This window comes from Scomber japonicus, chromosome 24 (genome assembly GCF_027409825.1).
Source record: "Scomber japonicus isolate fScoJap1 chromosome 24, fScoJap1.pri, whole genome shotgun sequence".
In the NCBI taxonomy this organism is placed as follows: domain Eukaryota; kingdom Metazoa; phylum Chordata; class Actinopteri; order Scombriformes; family Scombridae; genus Scomber; species Scomber japonicus.
This window is the reverse complement of record NC_070601.1, coordinates 9,939,410-9,957,662: the sequence shown is the minus strand read 5'-3', so window position 1 is coordinate 9,957,662 and position 18,253 is coordinate 9,939,410. Positions and strand designations below refer to the sequence as shown.

Below are 18,253 nucleotides of genomic sequence, written 5' to 3'. Positions count from 1 at the left end.
TTAAGTAGCTTAATCTAAATCATTTTATAAGCTCTATAAATAACTTGATCATATGTTTCACATGTGAAATGACTAGTGTAAAGCAGCAGCAGCAATGACTACAGGTAAAGCTGTGAACTAAATGTACTATAGAGAAGAGTCAAAGACAAAAAAACAGCAATATTTGCCTTCAAAATTTAGTAGGTGTATATTAGCATTAAATAGTACCTCAAAATGTACCTGGGTAAAGTTCCACTACTAAAAGAAGCTCCTATTCCTGTGGTAATTCATTTTTAAATTTTATTTTTTATCACAAAGATAGAAGAGAAATTATTGCAATTATTATAGATACATAAAATCAATAGGCTATGTCATTTTATTGTTACGCCTTCACAATAGTTTTAAGGATTCCTGCATTTCGTCTGATATAGTGCTCTAGTTACTGTATAAGATATTTTTATGAATGAAAAATGGTTCATAGTTTGCCTGAATACGCACAACTTGAATTGTAAGACTTTGTACAATTTTAAGTCACTTTTCTTTTGTACTTCTTTCCCTTTATTCCTTTCTCTTTTACACTCACATGCATATCAGTGCTGCAAAGTTTTCAATTAATATTTTAAAATATTCATAAAACTAGTCCTATAACTCCTATAAAAGGCTTTATCAGTACTATGAATGAAACTCCTTGCAAAAGAAGATAACTTTTAATAGAAACGTATTAATTTGTGACAATTACATCAACTATTAAAACGACAGGAAAGTGCTGAATGAATAAAGCAGTTGATTTAAGTGGATAATCATTTGAGTGGTGGAGAGTGAGAGGCGGAATGTAATTTCCTCAAGTGCCAGATTTCTTCCGGGTTCCTGGCGCAGTTTGTTTTGTTTTGGGAAGCCTCGTCGGACAGCTCAACATGACAGAAACTCACACTCTGCGACCGCAAATATCTTTCCCCAACAAATACATGTGACGGATACGGTTAAATGAAGATGTCTCGGGTAGTTTTCTACACCTATTTAACTCGGTAAAGGCGGAGAAGTGACTTCACCGTGATTTCATCCTGACCTGAGACACCTGTTGCTCCACTTTCGACAAACAGGTGTCACTTCATACAGGGAGCAGCTCCGAGGTCGAGAGAACACCGAAACTCGGGACTATTTGTTGATATATTTTCTTTAAAAAAAATAATTGAATTTTATAGTGACAATGAAAGTCACAGTAACTTTCGGGGACACAGCAGTGGTGGTTCCCTGTAAAGCCGGATGGACGGTCCGGGATTTAATCGACCAAGCCAGCCGGAGATACCGCAGGATTTTGGAACAGGTAAGCACTACATTACACAACTACATTACACATAACCACCTCTTATCTTATATTTATCTCTTTAGTTTTCATGTCAATGTGCCCGCATGTAACGCTGTTTCATTCCTGTCATTCTTCACATTTTGAACTAGCCAGCAGCTCCCATAAAGTTGGCTAAAGTGCTCGTCACGTGACACGTTTTTTTTTTTGTTATTGTTATTCTTGTTTGTGACAAATACTAAATAAAGTAATGGGATTTATGAACTGTTTAATGTCACATAAGTTTAAGTTGACTTCTTACAAAGTTTCAAATAAACTGAATTTGGGAAAGCTTCTCATCTAGGCTAAATATCCCTCTTTTAGTAATGGCTTCCACATAATTCAATGGAAAAATAAGTAAAGTGGGGTGTTCCCATTAAACCTCTGTTTTGCCTTCATGGGTCAATTGTATTGTTAATACACAAACACACACACACACACACACACACACACACACACACACACACTCACACACATTTTGTATCATAAAGTGACAATTTCATCTGTCAACACAAGTTTAAATGTTTTTGTTAATGAAGGGTACCAAGGGTTACAAATCCATCATAGATCGAAGAACTCAATTGACCAGAATGCAATGCAGCAACAGGAAACCTTGTCTCTCTGCCTATATGCAAAACACATCTGGATGCATTACACTCATAATTGTTCTGATGGTTGTTAAAAGTCTCTCTACATACCAGCAGTGGTGAAAGAAGTATTCACATCATTTATTTAAGTATAATTACCAGTACAGCAATGTAAAAATATACCATTACAAGTAAAAGTGCTGCATAGAATATCAAACTTGAGTAAAAGTACGAGCAGCAGTGTAGTATGCAGTATTACAGTAAAAGTAGTGGTTTGGTCCCTCTGACAGATATATTATTATGACATCATTAGATTATTAATAGTGAAGCATTAGTGTGAGAGCAGCATGTTACTGTTGTAGCTGCTGGAGGTGGAGCTAGTTTACACTACTTTATATACAGTTAGCAAGTTTAGTCCAGGGGTCCCTAACCTATGCATTGGGCCCCTCCAAAGGACCAAAAGATGGATGTGAGGGGTGGTGAGATGATTAATGGGAAAAACTATTTTCTAATACACAAATGTGTTTTCAGTTTTTGGACTTTTTCTCTAATCTTTTATTTTTTTCTGAAATATTGGATCATTTAAACATTTACTGAAATGAAACCATGTGAGAAGTTTAGAGGGAAAAATCACTATTTGGTGGAGCTGTTAACAACTCATAGACGTCTGAAATGTGAGCCGACTACACACTGCTTTTTGTAAGATGTCAAAAGCTAAAAAGGTTGGAAACCACTAGTTTAATCTTTAACAATGTGTTGTATTTTACAAACTTGATATATTATGTAAAATCTTATGAAATCTGAAAAGTAACTAAAGCTGTCAAATAAATGTCATGGAGTAGAAAGTATTATTTCCCTCTCAAGTGTAATGGAAATACTCAGGTTAAGTACCTCAAAACTGTAGTTAAATACAACACTTGAGCAAATGTGCTTATTTACTTTCCATCACTGCCTATCAGACAGGTTAAGAGAAATTTGAAATGTGTCAAAACGCAATGTGTCATCAGAAAGTAACTCATGGCATGCGTGGGAACACCCCAAACTGATGACAGCTAACTAGAAGACTCAAGGAAGCACTGGTGTAGTGTGTTGTGTTTTCGTGTTGTTTTGAATGTCTCCTTCTCGCTCTCTAAATACGTCCCCCGTACACTCAAAGATATAAACCCACAGTTTTTCTGCTCCATGATGTTGCAATCACTTGAACATTAATCATTCTGCCGAACTGACCTTTTTATTAATCAGCAGCTTTGTATGTGCATGCTGTCCTAGCGTGATAGTGTGCTGATGCGTGTTTCTCCTCCTGAGAGGATGTGAGTGGTGCTGGCTGCAGCCTCAGCTGTCTACCTGTACAATAGCTCCCTGTGAAAGCCCCCGTATCTCAGTGGGCAGGTGGAAGTTTACTGTTTGATGTCCTCAATGTGGCCTCGGTCGGAGATGTGCGCCGCGGACAGGAGGCTTTGTCCTGTGAGTGATTGGGGATTAGGATTGGTGACAGGCCCCGGTCTTATCGGTTGGCTGGTCCCCCCCTCTCTCTCAGCCCACCCCCGCACCCTCCCCACTTGGCGAAGCGAGAGCCTGGCTTGTGGGGACGCCAGAGGCTGCGGAAGCAGGGATGGAAAGACCCAGTGGGTGGCTGGATGGGCTCGATAGATTGTTTCCACTCGGTGAAGGGGCACACTAAACACCTAGGTGACCACACACACAGAGAGAGAGAGGAGCTCATCTTACTTGCTGTCCCCTGAGCTGTCTTGTCTCTGCTTCACTGACAGCCACAGTTGTGCCCACTCTTCCCAGCGGTCCCTGCTGATACTCACTGAGACACGCGGCGGTGCACAAGCTGAAGCGGGCTAAATGTTGAGTGTGTGATCAGAATGCACCCTGGCCTCGATTTGCTTTTTCACAGAGCATGTTAATTAGGAGCCGGAGCTAGACGCTGACTCAGCAGTGTGCGGCCTCCTTCCTAATAGAGGCAGATCACCGTGCGGACAGTCCAGCTCTGCAGCTGCCAGAGAGGACCCAATAGATGTGACCGGATGAGCCAGCTGTTACTGCCAAGAGCATCCACTTAGCGCCCACATTAACCGCACATTTCTCCTCTCTGTGGCCTCACAGCTGACAGTGGGGACAGTGTCAAAAACCTGGGTTTAATCACTGAGTGTGTATGTGTGTGTTGGTTTACGGCCATGATGTGCACAGTGATTGTGCAGAGTCTCACTGCGCATTACAGTAATGGCATGTAGACCTTCTTAATTAGCAGTTTATATTAATGTGATCTCAGCTGTGACTCTGCTCGCGTTCAGCCCGCTTTCATCACTTCTGTTGAAAAAACAGTTATGCTAAGAGACAAAGCCGATAACTAACCGCACACTGGAAAATTACCGCTCATTATCCAGTGCCATTTGTAAAGATTTCAGTCAATGTGTGGAGGCAGAGGCGATGATGAGATTTCTCAGTATAGTTTCTATATATTATTCCACTGCTGCAATTATAGCATGTGATGAAGAAACACTGTTGTTGTTGGGTAAAGGTGTTAAGATTGCTTATGTTTCATTTTAAGTAACATTTTTATTTGCTTCCATCTGTCATGTCTCATAATCTCTCAATAGAGAAAAGATGAGGTTCAAGATAAGGCTTCATTTGTAGGAAAGTATTGCATTTTCCATTAGATGTTTAGTCAATAAAGATATTCAATTACAAAGATTTTTAGCAGCAGATTGTCACATTTGACAAATATGAACCTACTTGGTAAATTACTTAAACAATCAATCTGTTATCAGAATAGTTATTGATTAGATTTCTGGCAACTGTATAATCATATCAGTCCAAGTCTCTTCCTGTAAACTAGTCTGTGATGAATTAAAATGAAAAAGGACACTGACAGGCATCACTGTGTCAGTATTTGACAGCAGCCTGAGGGACCAGCATGTACATAGTGAGTGTTGTCTGTTCTCAGGGGGACGCACCCAGGTACTGTAGCAGTCTGTCTCTGTCTCATGGTCTGTGTAGGTGCAGGTTCAGTTCAGATTACAGCCCCTATACTGACTCCGTGCTGACACTTCACAGCTCGCCAAATAACCTGGGAGCACTTTGTCTTTCCCACATGTGTGTATGTGTGTGTGTGTGTGTGTAGGAATGTGCGTCAGAGTGTGGCGTTTCTCTTCTTCCCATTGATTTTTTTATTTTTGGCATGGGATTTTAGACCTCGCTGTCTGTCAGATGTGTTCAGGGTTCATAAACTGCTAACATTCCAAATGTGAAATGCTTCCCCAGTTAAAGTTACTTTATTACTAGAGAGCAACATCCTGAGTCTAGAAGGTGCTCTCTGTTCAGCTCAAGGACACTTCAGCAGGACAGATGCCTGCTGACACGTGACCCTGAACTCATCCCAGCTAGACAGCATGACATTAAAAAGCAGATGTGATTCTCTTCCAGTTCTCAGTTTCAGAGACATTACTGAATTTTTTTATTTTTTTATTTATTTAAATCAAAATGCCACCCTGCCTGATTTCAGTGTTTTTGTGCAGCTGGCTCAATAAAATATACAACAATTTAGTAATGCATCTTTAAATGCAATAACCTCCTTTTAAGTATTTACAAGACGTATCTGAAGCTATAATAAATGGTTAATGAATAGTAGTAAATTTTATTGCAAGTCCTTCAACTAAGGTAATATGCAGTATTGAATTGGCAGACTTATTAAGTAGTTCAGTAAAAGACAGAGAAAAAAGAGCAGGTGCTTTAATATTGCTGTTGGCAGGAGTCCTTTGCTCCTCTAAAAATGTTTGTTAAAGCTAGACAGCAGTGTTCATAAATGAAAGTCATTTGGTATTAATTAAAATGTTAATGCTATTCTGCTATTCTGGCCACAGTACTCTAATTTGAACCAACTTTAAGCCAACTTTTATCACACATTTGTTTATAATGTTTATGTATTATGAATATTGGCTGATAGATGAACAGATAGATGCATGTACTTTTTTCCACCTGGCTCAAGAGGTTATTACACATACAACATAGACTGTGTAAGTATGATCAAGAAAGACAAAATATGAAGAAAGTACTTAAGAGAATACTAGAGTTCAGGGTGTCAACCTGAAAGAGCAGACCAACTGGATTAATGGGTGGGATTTAATATTTGGTCCCCACTCTGAAGCAGAAGTTGGCTGTACTGTAAAGCACCTAATATGCTGGTTGCCAACCGCTGTTACAAAAAAAGAAAAAGAAGTCATGTCCTGTCAGCTGAGATGTTCCCTATCTGTGCGTGTGCCACCCTGACAGTCCCACTGCTACACTCAGCCTCCAGACAGACCCGCTGCTTCTTCTCACCACATGGAGAGCCAGGGCTAGCTGATTCTGCTTCTCTCCTGCCACGCTGCGGCAAAAACATAGTCCACAGTGGGAAGCACACCCAGGAAGCAATGGAGAAGGTGTTGAATCAGCACAAATGTTCATTTTGGGCAGATGCTGATACTTAATTTTAAAGCCTTTATCGGCAAATCAATGCTGTGCCGATATTATGGTGCATGTGTTCAGGGGTCTTTTTGGCCCTTGATTATAGCTTATACTATAGGCAGAGGTCAAGTTGACTCAATTTCCAGCCCTGCTTCTTACTTCACCACAGCTTTACTTTCTCTCTGCACTCACTCGCTCTGATGGATCCGACTCGGAAGACAGCTCCTCATCGACACGTTCATTAAGGACTCTTTTTTTTTTTTTTTTTCCTTCTTTTTTTTTTTGTCACGGCTAAATCCACACCGTCCTCCTGCAGCTGTGTAATTACACATTCTTCTGAGGATCAAAGTGTGAAATAGCAGCCTCACCACCACCACCACCACCACCACCACCGCCGCCGCCGCTGCCACCCCACTGAATTTAGCTTCACTAATCGCCCCGGCGCTTCACCGTTCTCGAGTGGTGTCGTGTTTGCTCGCCAGAGAAGGGGAGAGGGAGAAGGAGGAGTGATATCGCTTCAAATGGTGGGGGACTTAATGGTGTAATTTGCAGGGAATTTACTCTTCTAACTGTCACAGTAATTTTCCTCCACTATTGACTGACTGACTCCCGACTCATTTTGTTTTTTTTTTATTTTATGGGATGAGTTCAGGATACAAAGGGGAATTACCAGGGATTGACAAAGAGGGTCTTCAGAAGAGTTATCCCCCTCTTTCCTCTCTATAGATTACTTTCCCTATGAAGTGTCATACTTGCATCCCTTTTCATCACTAGGTAGAAAGACAGGGAAGTGTGTTTTCTAGGGCCTTGTGATTCCTGTGGAGGAAAATGAAACGCATGTATGCCAGGTGTGCTTAAGCACGGCCTCCAGAGGTGATGCTAATTAACACTTGTGCATTGTTGTGCTCTAATCCACCGATGTGAATTAATCCCTCTGCCCCAAAAAAATCACACAAATTCCTCTTATATCACTAATGCTGGTGATGTGATGTCATTGCACAAGAGCCAATAGATGCCTTTCCCTGCTTGGCTGTTGCTATCATACACTCACTCACACACACACACACACACACACACGGAGGCTCTCACACATAAACACTGTCAGCATGAGGCAGAGGAACGCTGGCGGTTCTTCCAGTTGGACCAGTTAGTCTGGCGAGGTGTTAATCCTTCTCTCTGACATCGTAGCTGCAGATGTCCTCCAGTGCTTGCAACATCTTCATCTGGTGTTCGCTCCCCTGTTGAAAAACCTGTTCGTAACATAAAAACATATCAAAATAAGGTTTTTGGTTACAGAAATATAAAATCTTTAATTATTAATTTCCGGTTTGTCTTCACATTCAGAACTATTGACTATGTGTTGTTTTAACATGAAACCTGCATGCTATTGCCTGTGTGTAGCATAAAGACTGGAAACAGCTAACTTGCCTCTGTCCAGATGTTAAAACACCTGCCTACCGAATCAAGTCCATTTTATTTACATAGCACCAAATCACAACAGAAGTGATGTAAGGGTGCTTTTGACAAATAGCAGGTCTTGACTGGACTTGTTAATGAACAGATACTTAACATTCCCCCATGATGAAGCACTTGGTGATACTGGCATGGCAAAACTCGTGTTAAGGGGAAGAAACTTCGGGGAGAAGCTGCTGTTGAAAGAGGAAGCAACAGTGAAAAACAATGATAACAATAACAACAAGAATAATAATCAGGAATTCACAACCAGGGGATACGACACCATGATCCACAGAAACCTGTTAGACAAGAAAGCACAACACTCTGTGGAGCTTTACCAGCACCTACTGTATAAAGGTCACAAGTTCTGGGTCCATATATTAAAAACCAAATACCATTTAAAACATATCAAACAGTCTATATCACTTGTTCATACCCAGTGTAAATAGGGGCATGAGTTACTTCCCAGAATGCATTGCTTTTAAATTCTTATTTGAAGCTCCTTGAGTCCTGCTGTGTCTTTTTATGTGTCTCAGATGAGTCACATTTGTCTTCCTCACTCATTTTTTTTTTTTTTTTTTTTTTTTTTTTACATTGATAGAACTTCATGTTATTTTTACAGTGCTTCTCTGGGCTCTGGATCATTGGATTGTATGCCTGTTTGCATAACACAGTGCCGTCGCATTGTGTGGAAGCAGCAGTGTGTTTGTATGTTAGTTGTCGTCGTTGCAGATTACTCCACTTGCTCTACGTCTCGCTGCTCTGGCGCTGGCATCGTCGGCACTTGTGAAGAAAGGGAGGCTCCGGCTTTATTCCTGTGATTGAAATCCCAGGCTCTCGCAACCATTTGTTTTAAGAGAATGGACTTGGCCCATTGTGAAAGGCAGACACCCTTCTTTTTTTGTGCCCTGTAATTCACATTGGGATGCAGCGGAGCAAGAAGGAGCCCATTCAGAACAGGGCTCGGTGATACAGCTGAAGCCGCTCGCTGGGTCTCAGCCAAACTCATTTCAGCCTCTGCGGCTTATACTGTAGCCTATAGCTGTTAATTTAGCTGCTAATGTAGTCTTGTGTTGCTCTAGACACATTGCTTATTGGTATGGGCAGTTCCTAATGGGCCATTATACTACTGCACCCATTGTTAGAAACGATACGGTTTCTTTTCTAAGTCAATTAATTCCTTTTTAATAGAATTTTTGGGGAAAACAGCATATATTTTTTAACCCATTACATTCTATTTCACTTTTTCCTCATAATTTACCCATTTTTTCATGAGTCTCTTCTTAAATTTTCCACACAAGCACTTTCTCTCAAAGATCTGCTCAACATTTCCACAGTAAACAGTGTATTTCCCGTGTCACAAAAAAGGGGAAGATGCTATTGTTCGTGTACTTCTGTTGGTTTTTATAGCTCACAGATTTCAGATGGCAGCTCAGTCAAAAGTCCTTGTTCTCTCCGTCAATGGATGGAACAGCAGGCTCGGCGTAGTTCCTGCTCCGACGGGGTGTGTTCACTCTGACCTCTGTCTTCATGGCGACAATGAAACCGGCCTGGAATGTGCCCACCCCCGCTCCCCGCAGAGCAGCAAAACTGGAAAAGTTCCTATCCTTCCCCGCTTCACTGTCACATTCTTCAGCACAAACTGCACCCCTGGCGTTGTGCGTGTACAGTGTTAATGCAGGTCGTTTTGTTCCTAGTGTACCTGCCCAGCAACAACTGTTCCTGGAAACTAATCATTTTTGCTCTGTCAGCATTGGAAAAGTTTAAAATTGCTGCAAAGAGCCTGGAAGACAATAGAAAGCTGCTAAATAACAATCTGAATGATTATTGCAGTTTAAGAGCATTTCTCTACAAGTAAACATAAAATAGTGTCACATGGGGTATTGCTGCCAAATTTAGTGTCATCATGAGGAGAACAAGCTATTGTCAGTGGACCTTGTTACTGTACACACAACATGTTTTCTATATTTGGACAGCCATCCCCATGCCAGTTATTGTTAACATTTCAAAATATATATAGCCTTTGTTTCTCCTAAAACAGTTTATTTGCCTCCCATAGTTTGCATATATGGTGTGTATATATAGAAGGTGGCATTATGTATGTGTGTACTCTCTCATTAGGGACCGAGCCGAGAGGCAAGAGGCAAGGACCCTATTGTTACTTGTGGAAGTTTATATAGAAACATTTTCCTGTTTTGTGATGATATGTATCTACCCAACGTTGTCACAAAAAGGATGAGATTATACTTTCTGCTCTTAAGAGATTCAAGTTGAGGTATTTTTTGTAGGTGTGTTCTTTTTTTGTGTCTCTCTCCTAATTTATTTTTTCTTCCCTCTCCTCTCTGCTATCATGTGGTTTTCTGTGTCCAGCATGGGGAGAGCGCACTGAAGACCCACCGCTTGGAGTACTTTGAAGGAGGGATCCTAGACATGGACGACATGCTGACTGATCTAGTGGAGGACAGAGACAAGGTGAGGATGTTCAGGTGTTACATTTTTTATATTTGACGCAGGCTCACAAAAGTTTATCCTTTCCCTCACCTAAGTTAGACAAGATGACATCTGACATACAGCAGTTTCTCATGGTGAGACTGATAGTAAGGTATGTCTTGATAGACAGTAAATTACAGCAGAGAACCCATCATTCTTTGCAGCGTTTAGTTGGATTTATTTTGACTCCTTTCTGAATCCCCAGCCTGGCAGGATGAAAGGATTTACCATAAACATGGTGTTTGTAAAATCCAAACCGTGGTCGACTTGTCACTGGCTGTTAGGAGCCTAAACCTACTAAATACATGTGACAAAATCTCTGCGCTCCGAAGAAAATGAACTTTGATTATGTTCGATTGCATCTTAATTGCTCGGTCTGAAAGTGAGTTTATTTTTTCCTCTCTTCCTCTCAAACCTCCTTTTTCCCACTGCTTCTTCAGAAAGGTGTAGCAGTGGCAATGGTGCTTTTTGTGATTTTTAACTGTCATATCAATTTGTATTGAGAGACAGATAAAAAAAAGGAACACTTTCACATTTTAAACACATCAGCCACGTGCAGAGGGAAGGTCTCTGAGAAAGCAGTGATGTAACTTCACAGGAGACAGGGTTGGGAGATGAAGTTCGCAGTGTTTCATACATACACTCACACACAGGCGGTGGCCCAATTTCTATAAAGAGCAAATTTCATATTTCCTCTTGGTAATTTCTCATAATGCATTCCTAAGATGTGCTAATAAACTGGCCCAAAATCCATATTCATAAGGCCCAAGCCCAGACGAATGATGAATTACCAACACTTAGTCAGCAAGAAGGCCAAATGGAATATTCAGCCACGCAATAGCACTTGGTGTTTTTAAGTTACATGAACAATAGAGAGAGAGAATGTGTGTGTGAGTGTGTGAGAGAGGATGTATGTGTGTGTCTGTGTGTGTGTGTGTGTGTGTGGGATTGCAAGTTTGGCAAAAATATCCTTTGTGAAAAAGGGGACAGAGCTAAATAATAGATGTGTAAACTCAGTGGGAATCTTCAATGGAGGAGAGGGAAAAAAAAGTGTTTTTGCAATCACAGAGAACAGAGGCTTCATTTTCCGGGTTGATGGAATTATAATCATAAGATCTGCATCTTATTTGTGCACAAGAGGGAGAGTCATAGATTTTAACGACTCATTCTTCTCCCAGCTGAACCCGCTTTCTCTAAGCATCCTCTCCGAGTGATGAAGATGAAGTGTCAAAGATCAGATTCCCGCTCCGGCATTTGATCAAATTCTTTCACTAAGAAGTAAAACCTGACGTCGGCTCTCTTTTTCCTCCACACAGCTGCGTATCTTCTTTTTTTGTGTGATTACTCTGCTGAGCAAACGCTTCACCAGAACATGCACCACGCAGGAAGTGCCCTATTTACCTTTTTTGTTTCTTTACTCTTTTTCAGCTTTCACGCAATTCTCCAAACACCCTCCCCTCGCTTTCATCCCGCTTCTCATTTTATCCTTTTGTTTTTTGCTGCTGATGAAAAGATAGCAGGCGGAATAGGACGGGGCGCATGTGATCTCCATAAAGTGCCAGTCATCCGACTTATCTCTGGGCTTCCAAACAGTGTCGGCTCTCATAGATTAATGAGTCGTGCCTGGCATCCTTGATTAGTCTGACTTTCTTTTTGTTTGTCTATGTTTTTATTACCTCGCCACAGCCGGCAGATTCTATCTTTAGTGCTTTTCCTCTTTTTTTCGTTTTGTTCTGTTATTGTGGCCGACGCTGTTTCACCATCAATCATACAAGGAGTGGTCCCATTGTGAGGGCTCTCCACCGCACAGCATGGGCCTCTGTGTTAGCCGCGGATGCTAATGAGAGATAATAGTTAGCTATTTGTATGACTAGTGCTTAGCTTAGCTGTGAGTCCAGACCTCTTTATCTGGGCCAGCCCCCGACTATTATTCTCACACACACACACACACACACACACACACACACACACACACACATACACACACACACATATCTGCTGTCTCCGCCGCCTGTGCCGAACCACAGGCAAGTGCGTAGCGTAGCCTGTTAGCATTAGTGTGTACGGAAGTGTGTGCGCCACTGGTGGTTGATGAGGGCGGAGATGAGGGGGCGGCTGTGATTTGATTACAGTTCTGCCCCCTGCATCTGTGACACCCCGCACACACACACACACACAGACACACACGCCCCAACATGTACACACACGCTCCGTTCATTAGCCCCCCATCTCGAGACACCGGCCACCAGCCTCCTCATGAATATTAATATCAATCTGATGAATGTGGAGAAGGCCATGGGGTGTTGGCTGAGGTGTGACCACATATACACAGCACACACTCACACACACAAAAGACCACAGTATAAAAGAGCCCACTACAGGTCATGCTTCAGTCAATTATACTCCATGAAACTAACCTCCTCTTTGACCGTTTATTCTTTATATGTGTGTGTGTGTGTGTGTGTGTGTGTGTGTGTGTGTGTGTGTGTGTGTGTATGTGTGTATGCCCTGCGGCTCTCAGATGGCGGTTGGAGTCATTGACCTGTCAAGATATTCCACTACTTTGTTAATGGTGAAGCGAAGTGGGCAGACATAACAGCTTTTTCGATCTCTTCCTCTTTTGTCACGCTATTCTGCTCAAATCACTGCAGTTTAGAGACTAGTTAACCTGTTCTCTTTACTCTTTATCCTCCATCACTCCATCTCTCTGTCTTCTCCAGTCACATACTATAATCACTTAGTGGGACACATTGTGAGCTTGTACAAAGCCGCAGAGTCGGGCCAATATAATGATATGTATCACGAGACATAGAAAAGCTGTTACCAGGCAGAAATGTTGCTATACTGTTCATAACAACTTCTCTATTAGGCAGTATTAGATTTAAATGACTTTTTTATTGATTTATCTATCAAAAACAGACATTTCCATCTATATTTTATGTTTAAACTCTTGAATCAGAAAGTTGACTTTGTCATACAATATAAGTGGGACATAAATTAAAGGAAAAATCTTGATAAATGATTGAAAAAAACATACTGAATTAAGAAACTTCCATATAGGGTTAGAGACAAGGCTCACTAAATAGCTTTTTGGAGCCAGCAGCTAGCAGCATTTTAAGGTACCTCCACATTGGCTTCAGCCTCAAGCCATTATAGTTTATAGTCAAGTCTTTTTTCTAATATTTAGCTGGAGCCGACACTCTGTTCCTTTCCTCTCCTCTTCCCCACCTCACCATCGCTCCTCTGCCCCTTCCATCTCCTTCTTTTCAAAGAGGGGTTATTAACAGATGTAGCGCTTTACTTCTACATGCTCGACCATTTACCGCCACCAGAACTGTCATTCACAGTCCTTTGGGTTCCTGCATTAGCCGTGGCCATTACTCCCATATGTCTCCTCGGTACACAGGAGCTGTCAGGCAGGCTGTCCAATGCCAGCATGCTATTAACACATATGCTATACACCAGCTTTCAGAGGCGTTCCTTATACTGTGCACTCTGACTTCTGCTGATTTTTGTTCCAAATGGAGAGATGCTGTCGTCTGGTGAAGAGATCACATGATCAAAAAAGCTGCCGGGCACCACAGAAATGAAACTCTGTATAGATGCTTGGTTAGAAGACAATCTACCCACATCCAGCTAGAATTTGAATGTGCAACATGCGCACGTGCGTGTGTGTCCTCTCTTGTCTCGCCGATCTCCTCCAGACTGGGAATTAAATTCAGGGAGCATGACGCCTCCTCATAAGTGGCCTATCACTCCTCATTCCACATGCACGAACACACACACACACACACACACACACACACACACACACACACACACACACACACACACACACACACACACACACACACACACACATACATACACATACATCACCACACGCAGACCTTGTATTCGAAGGGGAGGAAAAAACACATAAAGAAATTCAACCTTCCATCCCATGCAGCCAAACGAGAAATCTAATTTCATGGGAAATTTAATGAAAAAAAAAAGAAAAAAAACTAGAATGATTCTCCCATCTCACTTTAATTAGCCCTTTTTAATTACCGCGCCTACAAGGCGTCGGTGAACCTCCCGAGCAGTCTCTGGTTGCTGGAATGTAAATGGTAAGGGGTGCATGTCCCAGCTGATCTCCCTCTGAAATGTCAACCGCTTGATTACGAGGCCATCTCCCACCATCCATCTCTTCCGCCTGCGTGTCACAGAGGAGGACGCAATACCAGAAAATCAATTTGGTCGCAGGAAGGGTTGTTATGATATTTAAAGCAGATCTGTGGTCATGAGCATCTCTTATATCCTTTAAAGAGAAACTGACACTTATTTGAATAATGGCCTCATGTAATTGGACACCATGTAAGTGCGTGACCGTGTGCTTGCATAATCTATCAAATTGAACAGATGTGAGTGAAAGTTCTTGGATGTTCAGTAAGGGGAAAGGGTTTGATTTAAATAGTCAGATCATGTGAGGAAAGTTATGACCACATAGTTTGTGGAGTTTTACTTTTTTTTTTTTTTTAAATGAAACATCTGATACTGCACACATCTGGCATGGCTCACATCAATTGAATACCTGGAAAAAGGACAAGGTGTTTCATATAGCCTGAATGATGCTGGATAGAAACTAATATACTGGCTGATAACCTTTTCATTTTTTTGTTTTACATTAACATTTTTAACAAGGTTTAATGAAGAATTGTACTACTGTATGTGCTGATTGAGACATTTTAAAGTTGGAAACTATGGAGACACTTTCCAAACCCAACATTTCTTTAGCTTTTCTGCACCACCATTTCTTATTAATCCTGCACTAATCTTTGTCATTTGGTTCTGTGCCACGCTAGCGATGCTATGGAGCCATTTTTTTGACGAGTTGGCGCCCGCTTTTTTCGCATGTGCATACACTTTCCTGTTGACTGCAAAGGATGTTAAAGTAAATGTGTAGTGCCTGCAAGCCACACTAATCTGCTGATTGGCAGTCCGCGGTGCCAAGAAACATACGGTATGAAGCAATGTGCAAAGAAAGACGGCTAACCTCAATACTTCTTTCTGATAGCCATGAAAATGAGTTCAGTAAGTGAACTCTCAAACTCTGTAAAGCACTACTAGCTTGATTTAAACAATCAAAATACTCTTTGTCTATAAAGTTAGGCCACAAAGATACACACAGTGCGTTTTGGGGGGACAGGCTGCATGTAAACTTCCCTGTATGTGTTTACAAGAACATTCTGCCAGGTATCTTTAAATCAGAGAAAAGTCAGGAGACATTTTGTAAGTCTTTATCCCAATCAAACCAGTTGTCCATAACCACCATTTATAGGCCAAATAACTGATGTGATGTCATGTCCAATCTTGAGCTTCAGTGCTCTGAGATGTTATTTCCAGAAGGACTCTTGTAAGTTATGTCGGCTGATTTGCCTGAAGTCGTTTATTACATGTCATATGTCAGCTCCTCTGGCAGCTGACAATGAGGCATTTACTTAAAACGTGCTAAGTCTCCGGAGGAAAAAAAAAGTTTAGTGAATGGGATGTGATTGCGAGGCGCAGACGTGCTGATTAGCCTTTGACGCCCGGTGACATCTCGCTCCCTCACCTCCATTCTCCTCATTCGCCACAGCGACGAGCCTCGCTTGATTGGCATCTGAATAGTCGCATAACTCCGCACGCTGTCTGAATGGCCAGTGATGAGCTGGAGCACGAGGTTCAAGTGAGCTAATTAGAAAATGTCACACGCACGCCAGCCTAATCATAATCTATACCCTCTTCACATTCTAATCATGATCCATACATCTTTACCTTTGTGCGTTCAACACCATCTCTGTCTGACACATTTGAATATTAATTAGAAATCTTGCATGTATTCTGGTGGGTGTATAAAATAAATCAGCTGTAGTTCACCTGTAGCCAGTTATTATGGTCCTTCTGTTGTGTGATTAATTGATTTTTACTCTTGCCCTTTTACCAGACAGAACATTTATTTCTTAAGGTCGCCATCACTGCTGAAGCCCAGACATGTTGAGCATTTTCAATATGAATGTCTGAAACTAAGTTGTATAATGAAAATACTGTTTTAACACCAAAAAACCCTAAACAAAAACAAGACTATTAAATATTAAAATTCAGCATTTCAGACTACAGAATCTGATTGATAGCATTTGATAAATTGTAAATAAAATATAACAAGGTGAGAAAACTCTTCTCTACTCTGAACGCTTAAATGTTAATTAAATCAATGTGTGATTGTACAATTAAATGAATAGTTTTTGTTTTAAATATGTTTGTGTTGACCACTCAAAGCGCTTTACATGTCAACATTGACCCACTCACACACACCCACACTAATGCATTGACAGACTATACATATGGATGGTATGGTAGTCTGGAGTTAGGCAGCAGGATGACAGTCTATAGGACACGCCCCCTCAGCCGTCCCGTTGTCTGACAGAGGTTTTAGATGGGCTGTCACAGCTGCCAATCATGAAGTCATACTTTTTTTTATGTCGTCAAATAACTAATTAAAAACAAACTTATCCTAAAAGCGAACATCATCATGATAAGAGATGTTTTGGCTTCACTTCTGTGGAGCTGTCATGACGTCCATATTTATACCCAGTCAATGCACTGATGGCAAAGGCTGCCATGCAAGGTGCCAACCTGCTCATCAGGATCTAATCTAATGCACATTCGCACTCACACACACACACACACACACTGGAAGCAGTATCTTACCCAAGGACACTTCAACATGCAGACTGGAGGAGCCAAGGATTGAACGACTGATCTTTGATTCTGCATCGTGAGCCACAGCCACTATAGCACAACTGATGCTCGCAAATAAAAAGATGAAAAAATATTTATTATTTCTGCCAATATACTACAATAACTGTTCCTTTAAAAAAAAAAAAAAGAAAAGTTAAATAGCATAAAGTTTGAAGAATACATAATGACTTTTATTTGTGACCTGAAACAGCTGCTGTTTAGTAGCTGGAAAGTCACGACAAACTTCATTGTCGTGACTTTGTCTAACCTCTGATGTTTTCAGGTGCTCAATAATTCATGATTAAATATATTTCATAGGCGGGTTTAGATAATAGATGGATGGATGCTTTGATAGGATAAGCTTCAATAAGATAGGATTTGTTGTTGAGCTATTGAATTGGATGGAAGGATGTGTTTCTGTAGTTTTGTCCACCTCCTGTATTAATCATGTATTCTCATGGACTTCAATGATATATGAATATATTGAATAAGTGAGATTATCTCTGTTTCAGACCGTTGCCTGCAGATCAGATCATACCGGAGAGGTTGAATGTTTTGCCCGGTGGGATTCGGTCACTTGAGCTGATTTGATCATATCTCATCAGCCTCGACCTTGATTCAAACCCCCTATATGAGCACCACAACAGCTCTTCATCTGATTATATTCAATTAACAATACCCCCTACACTCTCTCTCTTACTCACACTCACACACACACACACACACACACACACAAGCATTTTCCACATTCACCAAACGCAGTTTGATTGTAATTACAATGAGAGAACTCAAGGAAGACTTAAGGAGAAGTAATTTTCGCTGTGCCTGTCTGCTTTTCATTTAACAGTACGCACGTTGAGTTTTCTCATAAAGTTGCACTTTTGGAATATTTCATTCTTTTAGATCTATCGCACTACCTTTTGACTTTGAATAATGGCACCCCTCCAAAGTGATTTGTCAGTTCACTGAAGCAAAAGAGCAGGATTCAGTTTGGATAAGGCCTGTTTCTGTTTTCGCTGCGTAGGTGTGTGTGACTTATAAGAGGCTACGCTGGGTCATCACACCCTCAGATCTTGTCCTTTGGTGCCTCTCCTTCTGTTAATCACACAGAGTCCGTGTTGCCCTCCATGTCACCATCACACCACCCATTAGCTCCTAATGGAGCGAGACGGTCAGACTGTAACCTGAC

At 41.2% G+C, this 18,253-nt stretch overlaps 1 protein-coding gene across 1 annotated transcript in view; it reads left to right on the top strand.

The window, feature by feature from the left end:
• The first annotated feature begins 886 nt into the window (after window positions 1-886).
• The window catches only part of pard3ba (par-3 family cell polarity regulator beta a), a 153,524-nt gene continuing 136,157 nt past the window's right edge, over window positions 887-18,253 (top strand). The window contains exons 1-2 of the mRNA XM_053314634.1: window positions 887-1,303; window positions 10,186-10,287. Coding sequence (XP_053170609.1) covers window positions 1,187-1,303; window positions 10,186-10,287 — 219 coding nt within the window. The 5' untranslated portion in view covers window positions 887-1,186. The remainder of the gene's footprint in view (window positions 1,304-10,185; window positions 10,288-18,253) is intronic.